Source organism: Prunus avium, chromosome 4 (assembly GCF_965620075.1).
Source record: "Prunus avium chromosome 4, drPruAviu1.hap1.1, whole genome shotgun sequence".
Taxonomy (NCBI): Eukaryota; Viridiplantae; Streptophyta; class Magnoliopsida; order Rosales; family Rosaceae; genus Prunus; species Prunus avium.
This window is the reverse complement of record NC_142287.1, coordinates 15587061-15595732: the sequence shown is the minus strand read 5'-3', so window position 1 is coordinate 15595732 and position 8672 is coordinate 15587061. Positions and strand designations below refer to the sequence as shown.

The following is an 8672-nucleotide window of genomic DNA, read 5'->3' as shown; positions in this document are numbered from 1 at the left end:
CTTGGGAAGACATCAATTTCAAATACAGAGACACTGATTCTAGAAGGGGGGGCTCATAGAATTTCCACGAGCACCAACCGACAAGAATCAATTAGGGCGCATTATGTTTGATTTGTCCCACCGATAAAAAAACGATGCATGTGCTTTATGATTTAGGAAGCTTCCCAATGAGTTTATTCCATTTAGGTCAGTCGACTAATACAGTATGTTTCTTCTTTTACATTTGAGTTTGATTCTATTCTTTCGTAAATTAGAGTAATTTAGAATACTCCTTTATCAAAAAATCAAAAAATTGTTTAGGGTTTAGGACCAACCATGGAATTTATCAAGTTAATTTCTCCATCCAAGACTTGAGACTTCGACACCTGTGAACAACAAATATTATAAATAAATAATAAATAAATTATTATCCCCGAAATATTCACGTCCTTAAGCTAAAGCTACCATTCATATTTCTTGTGTACATTTTTTTTTTCTTAGGATAAAATGCATATAACCACAAACCACTATAGAAAGCTTAAGCCTAAAGCTACTGTTCATATTTCTTGTGTCCTTTTATTTTCTTCATAAAAATTTCTTCGGAGAAAATGCCTATGACCACTATAAAAAGTAGCATGTAAATGCTTCCTTTTGCAAAGCCATCAGTTTTCTCTCAAAGCAAGTGATAGTAAAAGAAAAATATCGCATAATCCCAGTCTTAGTGAAATGGGCTCCCGATCACCTCCTAAGCTTCCTACCATCAATTTTTCCATTGAAGACTTGAAGCCTGGCTCAAGTTCTTGGCTGTCCACCTCCAAACAAGTCCGGTATGCACTCGAAGAATACGGCTGTTTCGTGGCGTTTTATGATAAAGTTTCTGCACAACTTGTAGACAAAATCTTTGGCCAGACCAAAGATCTGTTTGAGGTTCCAATTGAAAACAAAATAAAGAACACAAGTGAGGAACCATATCGTGGGTATATTGGGCCAAACCCTCTCATGTCTCTCTATGAAGGCTTGGCCATCGACAATGTCACGTCCCCACAAGAAACTCATAAATTCAGACAACTTATGTGGCCCGATGGCAAGAACAACTTTTGGTAATTCCCCTTTTTATACTATTAAATGTTAAAGCGTAATATTCTCTTGTCGTACTTATATTCTATATGTTGCCGGATTCTTACTCGAAATTGGTTTAAATTTACACTGCAACATATACATTTGACTGACAACTTAAATCTCGAAATATCGTTACTCATTTAACAAAATCCTTAAATTTTTTATAACACGCACTTAATTTCTATTTTCTTGTTTTGGACAGTGAGATCATAGATTCATTTGCCGAGTTATTAGTAGGCTTGGAGCACACAGTGGAACAAATGCTGTTTGAAAGCTTTGAGGCAGCAAAGCAGTACGAGTCTGTTGCTAGCTACAACAGTCAACTTCTTAGGTTCCTCAAATATAATACAGTAAAGGAAACTGATGCCACCTTAAGGTTTGCGAGCCATACAGACAAGAACTTTGCCACCATTGTTGTTCAGCACGATGTTGGTGGGTTGGAGGTCCAAACAAAGGAAGGTGATTGGATTAGCATTGAGTCGGCACCTTCACAGTTCTTGTTCATGGCCGGGGACGGATTGCAGGTGGGTCCCATACTTTATTTTTAATTACAAAATACTACGTACCTAAGATAGCTAAGGGGCACGTTTGATAACCATTTCAATTTTAATTTTTAGTTTTCACTTTTTGTGCTAGAGTATAGAGGAAAAAGATGGAGAATGGAAGTGAGAATAATGAGAGTGGAGATGAGATTGAGAGAGAAGAAGAGAGGGAGGAGTAACAAAAGTGAAAACAAAAACTAAAAACTGAAATCTATTTGAAATTGTTTTCACTTTCAAGTTTTTGTTTTTACTTTTGTTACTCCTCCTTCCCATCCTTCCTTTTCATCAACTTTGCAATCTCATCCTCACTCCCATTTCGCTCTAATTTTCCTCTATATTTTAGCACAAAAAATGAAAACTAAAAATTAAAATTGAAATGGTTATCAAACAAGCCCTAAATTGGTTAATTACTTTTTTTAAAAATTAAACCGGATCTTTAGATGTTCTCTCTATATATATATGTCCAAGTTGGGCTTTGCTTCAAATTAAAGAGCATCAAAATAAACTAATAAATAATTTGCTCCATACATATATGTATTCGTGCTTGTTGATATATATACAAGGGCAATTTTCTAAACCTTAAACAAAATTTTGCTCATCATACCACGATATAATATTTTCTTTTTGGACTTGGTTTAATTAGGTATGGAGTAACGACAGAATAAAAGCTTGCCACCATCGAGTGAAGGATTGTGGGGACAAGATAAGATACTCACTTGGGATGTTTACATTCAACAATGGGGTGTTGCAAGTACCGCAAGAACTAGTGGATGACAGCCACCCACTGCTCTATAACCCATTTGATAGTCGAGGGTTTATAAGGTTTTATACAACGGCTGAGGCCAAAAATGCAAAGTCTCCTATCAAGGCCTATTGCGGTGTTGGTCTTGAAATTTAGCAAATTCTACAGTTTAAAGTGGCGGTATGGTGAAATAAGTGTATGTGGAATTTGGTGGCTTCTTCCTTTCCAAGGAGAATACTCCAAAGGCAATGTTGTAATTATATGTTAGTTCAACTTTAATTTTCTTCAACTATGAGAATTATTGCATGATAAACTTAGCGGCGGCTCTGAGATTTTAGGGGTCCTGTACCAAAATAATAAGAGAGCCTCCTAAAATATATAAAGTCTTGAACGAAAAATTATAAAAAAGAGGGGAATGCTAGCAACCTTCTCTCTATCCTTCTCTTTCGGATCTTCACCCTTTACCCCATTACATGTGTCATTTTCTTTACACTTAAAACAATGCCATTACACTACTACATTTTACAGTTTGCGCGACGAAGAATAATTGATCGCGCAAAGCTCGAAGAAGTCGCACAAATAACAGCGCGACAGATATGTCGTCGTGCAAAATCCGTTGCACAATGATGGTGAAGAAAGACTTTGCGCAACAGATTTTTTTTTTGTCGTCGCGCAAAGTCCTTCGTTGCACCAACAGTTCAGGGACGACATATTTTCCGTCGCGCAAACGAACAGGCAGTCGTTGTAAGCATGGTCTTAAATATCGATAATATCCCCGATATTATCCCGATAATATCTGATTTTTGGGGGTCCGATATTTTAACAACTAACCATATAGTTATCGTCAATATATCGATATTATCCCGATATTATCCCGATAATATCGGAAAGATATTTTCAACACTTTTATGAATGATTTGGTCAATATATCGAGATATTATCGATAATATCCCGATATGAAACTCAAAAAATGTAGAGAACTGAAGTAGCTCATTGAACTGATTTGGGTACTCTACGGAAAGCATGTCTCCTAGAGTAATACAAAAGTAGCTCATTGAGCTAATAAACAAAGCATGTCTAGCCGACAAAATGCTCACATGCTTTTACAAAATGGATAAAATATAAAACTTAGCTTTGGATTCCTGGCTTGGTTTACAAAATGGATAAAATATAAAACTCACCAACGTTTTTTCAACTTACATTACTTACCCTACCATTCAACCACTCACCTGCTTTTACTTACCCTACCATGGCAGTAGGCGGGCAGGACCAGGAATTGGTGCCATAGGGAAGAACTATACTCGTAGAAAAAGAGGCGAGGGGACATTGTCAAGTCAAGAAGATGACTCGTTATCTATAATTTCATGTAAAAAGTGATTTTGCGCAAAAATAAGTAATGAATTTTTTTATTTTTTTTTTCTGAAAAATTTTTTTTGGTTTTTTTATTTTTATAATTAAATGAAATTACAATAAAAAAAATGTAATGAAGAGAATTTTTTTTTATTTATAACATAATATAAATGTATAGTACAAGAGAAATGTTTAAAACGTAATTAAGAAAGTAAAAAACTAATCAAACAATGTTTGAAAATCAACTTGGTCATCTGGCAAATGCGGCTTGGAGGTCTGGATATTGTGGACAGGGGCAGAGGTTTGGTGGCCATGCTCGGGTTGGATGGGCTCAGAGGTGGACGGGGGAACAAAAGACGGTACGTGAATGCCGGAATGGGTGAGGGACTGTAGAAACTGATCCATCTGGGACATCCGGGCTTCAAGCTGGGCCACCTTTGCTGTCAAAGCACTATTTGACTGCGACGATGAATGGGGTCTAGGGTCCCGCCGCCGGGCATTCCCCATCCCTCGACAATATGTCCCTAGCCACCTCCCGAGAGTCTGATCCAAGGTTTCCGTCAAGATCTGAAACCCCGCATCCTGTGGAGGAGCCATGGACTCGAGCGTCGTATCGGGAGGAAGCTGGGAGGCGGACTCCTAAAGAACCAACTGGCACTTCTCCATCATGGTCGTCTGTTTAACATAACATAAAATATTAATTAAAACATTCATATAATAACCATGAAACTTGAATGCGTAAGATAATAATTAAAATTAAAGGCTACTTACATGAAGGGACTCCGCCAACTCATTCCCAGGTGGAACATAAACATCGCCAAAGGCGTCAATCTTTGGGAATTTGGACCCCCCCTAAATTGAACAAGAGAACAAATTAATATTAATGACATATTAAAAATTAAATAAAAACGACTTTATTATTACCCGCCACCACGCCTCCATCATATAGGTGAAGGGCCTGGAACCTGAATGGTGGAGAAGAGTTTTCTTCTCCCTATTGCCCTTATTTGCTTTGGCCATCTTCTGTTATACAAAAAATAAAACGTATTAGTTGAAATTCAAATGAAATATAAAAAATTAAATAAACATTAGTAAGAAACGTGTAATAATTTTCAACTTAGTATAAAAAAATACCACATAATCGGGCCCCTGAAAATGACCACAGAGCCACTCCCAACTATCATCCCGCCCCTCAAGCTCCTTCGGGCAACCCTCCTGAAGAGCGACCTGCGGATCATCATATGCCTGAAAATGGTGGTGTAGGTCGCTCTTCGACTGCTTGTACCTCTCAGCAAAGAGTCTGTTGATGTACGCCAACAACTCGTCGTCGAGGTTCTCTAAATTGTAGTTCATCTGCAATAAATTAATTACATACATTAAGTTTTAGAAATATATAAAATTTGAAGGGAAAACAATTAAAAGGTAGGATATATATCGACAGCTGTCCACGCACCTCCATCTACACCTCGTCTATACGAGTGTTGGTCACCCGAGTGACCTTCGCCGTCTTCAACTGGCGACAAGGTCCCCGGGTGTTCTTCTTGGCTGCAAAGAAATATAAAATTAACGTTAAATAACAAATCGTACTAAAATCTTGGTACGAAACATCTGTAGTTGAAGGAAATCTTTACCTGCTTGAGACTCCGACGCACCAACAGCGGAGGTCGAAGTGGTGTCGGTCGTGTTGGGAGGGCGATGACGCCTCCTGGCGCTAACAGGTTGCGCCACTGATGACTCTGATGACGCCGGTGCATGGGAGATGCTGGAAAAAACTAGCATGTCGTGCAACTGTGTTGGAGCAGTGGCAGCTGACGTCGTAGTCGGTGGAGGCATATGTGAAGTCGTCACCGTCTTATGACTTCTGATAAGGTCTGACATCTGCACAATTGATAAGCTCTTAAAATTAAAACATCCTTGGCCAAAAAAAATTTAAAAAAAAAAAAAAAAACCTCAACAACTAATCAAGAACAAATTCAAAATTAAACATATTCATTCACCAATACCAACAATTGAAATGCAAAAACTCAAGATTAAAATGTTCCAATATCATGTAGCAATAAATAAAAAAAGCAATCAAGAAAACTTTTTTCGAATTGAGTTTTACTTGAAGGCATGAAAGTATAAACGAGACACCGAAATTAGATTTATTAAGTATGGTTTGGAGAGGGTAATAAGGGAAAAGGGGCAATGACATTGGCCCAAATGCATTTACTAGCAGTCTTTTATGGTTTTCAAGTTTTGGGAGCACAAAAGAAAGTGATTTTGATGCATATCAATAATCTTGATTCATTAGCTTCAATATATGTCAACTTGTATAAAACTAAAAGCACATTTTTGAAAGCAAACAAAACAGAAACATATATTCTTATATAAAAAAAACAAAAACATGTATTCTTTATAAAAAAAATAAAAAAAATAGAAGCACATAATATAGAAAAATCAAATTGCTGCCCAAATTTTCAAGAGTCGGTATGTGATTAAAAAAAAAAAGTTGAATAGATAAACCTCCTAATGAAAATCATAAAAAACAAGTAAACTATAGCATGTTTATTAAACAAGCTACCAAAGTTGTTGGCATATACACAGTGTAGAGATACGAGCACGATACACGGACCACAAAAATCATATATTCATCTCAACAAAGCAAAAAAAAAAAAAATTGTTTAGTAGCACATATTTTAAAGCCCTCGAAAAGTAATCGAAATACAAAAAACAGAATATTGTGCTCCAATCAAATCTGAAATCTAACAGCAATACACTTACAAAATCACAAATCCAACACCACAATGCAATTTCAACACTTCCAATCAAATTTGAAATCAAAAATAAAAATCCAATACAAAAAGGAAATTGAAACATAGGCTTCCTAACCAACCATCAGACTAAGCAATTTATTAAACACTTACAAAATAAATATAGAAATTGAAACAGCAAAACAAATATACAAAAATCCAAATATACAAATATACAATTCCAAACTTAATCCACAAATTTCAGAAATAAAAATTCACAGTTGAAATTATTAATCGAGGCTAGAGTTGGGAATTTTACTGAGTGGGTTTCGAGGGAGACCGGAGAGCACGCAAGTCCGGTGGTGGCGAGCGAGAGAGAGAGAGAGGGGCCGTCGTCTGACAGGGATGAGAGGAGACGGAGGAGCGAGGGACTGAGAGGGATGAGAGGGGACGGAGGAGAGAGGGACTGAGAGGGATGAGAGGGGATGAAGGAGAGAGAGCGGCTGCGACTTTTAGGGTTCGAAGGATGAGAGAGGTTGAAGACATAACAAAACTGTGCGTTTTAAAAAAAAAATGTTTGTGGACTTGCGCGACGAATACAAAATCTGTCGCGCAAAGTTAAAATATCACACTTTGCGCGACGGAGAAAAATAACGGCGTCGCTCAAAGACTTTTTAATAGGCGGGATATGAACCGCCAAAATTTTGAGGACTTGCGCGACAAAATATATTTCCCACGTCGCCCACACCCTAAACCCTGGAGAATTGTAACATAGCGCGACGGAAAAGTGATAAGTTCGTCGCGCAGGTCTTTTTTAAAGTTATAAAAAGTGAACAGTATAAAAGCATGGAAATATTAGTGAATATATTGTTTTAATGGGCCTACGCATTCTACGATACTAGTTTCACCGATCCAACCGTCAAACTTGTTTGTTTATACTTAGAGATCGTACATGCCAAAAATTGAAAAAAAATATACATTCATAGATGATGTAACGGGACCAAAATTTTCGACGGTTATAAACTAAAAATCACGATTTAACAGTTTTTTTAATTCCGATTTTGATGATTTTTTACGGGTGCACTCCTTTACCATATATGAATACAATGACTGAATTTGATCTTCATTTAAAAATATTTACACTAGTGGATACCACAAAATCTTATGTTATATTTAACAAAAGTATACAAAAACTCTTCATTTTTGTGAATATATAGTTTTGATGACATACGCATTCTACGAAACTAGTTTCAACGATCCAACCGACAAACTTGTTTGTTTATACTTAGAGATGGTACATGCCAAAAATTGGAAAAAATATACATTCATAGATGATGTAACGGGACCAAAATTTTCGACGGTTATAAACGAAAAATCACAATTTAACAGTTATTTTAACTCCAATTTTGATGATTTTTTTACGTCTACACACCTTGACCCGATATGAATACAATGACTGAAATTGATGTTCATTTTAAAATATTTACAGTAATGGATACTCCGTTTAATTTCTTAATTGTTATGCATACAAAATAAAAAACAAAAAAAACATTGGTTTAGGGGACGAAATATTAGTTTCGTCTATGACAAGTTTGCGCGACGATTTCTACTAAAAGTTAATCTAATTCGTCGCGCAAACTCATACAAATACTATAAAACTCATACAAATACTGTAAAAAATTAATTTTTTAAATTAATTTTGTGAAGACTTTGCGCGACAAACATCGTCAAAGAGTTATATTATTGCGTCGCGCAAAGTCATACAGAAATTGAAAAAAACAAATTATTTATATTATTTACTTTTAAAGACTTTGCACGACGAGATTGTTTTATTCGTCGCTCAAACAGTGTATGAGCGACGAAACTCTCTTACTTCGTTGGGCAAGGGTTATTTCTATTACATCAGAGTTTTTTTTGCAAATAATCCACAAGTGTTTGTCAAATAGTGGAAATAATTGTAACCAATTGCATTTTCAAATGCAAATGTATGAAAATCTACATTCTTGCAAGCGAACGTGATGTGTTTCAAAGCTTCAAGTTGTGTTTTAAAGTTGAAGGAACAAATCTTTAGTTTCAGAATATATTTCTTGCATTTGTCTTCCCAGTTCTCTCCAGCTAGATAAACATGCGTTTCTGTTCAGTTTCTATGTGATTTGGTGGTGACCAATGTACTCGGATTGAAAGTGTAATATTTTGACCTGAAAATGC

General features: G+C 36.2%; 1 protein-coding gene across 1 annotated transcript; it reads left to right on the top strand.

Moving 5' to 3' along the window:
* The first annotated feature begins 524 nt into the window (after positions 1 to 524).
* On the top strand, positions 525 to 2803 carry LOC110750738 (deoxypodophyllotoxin synthase-like). The gene is made up of 3 exons (XM_021951106.2): positions 525 to 1079; positions 1301 to 1622; positions 2284 to 2803. Exons 1-3 carry the CDS (start codon positions 706 to 708, stop codon positions 2536 to 2538), a joined length of 951 nt encoding a protein of 316 aa, XP_021806798.1. The 5' UTR covers positions 525 to 705; the 3' UTR covers positions 2539 to 2803.
* Positions 2804 to 8672: the final 5869 nt, after the last annotated feature.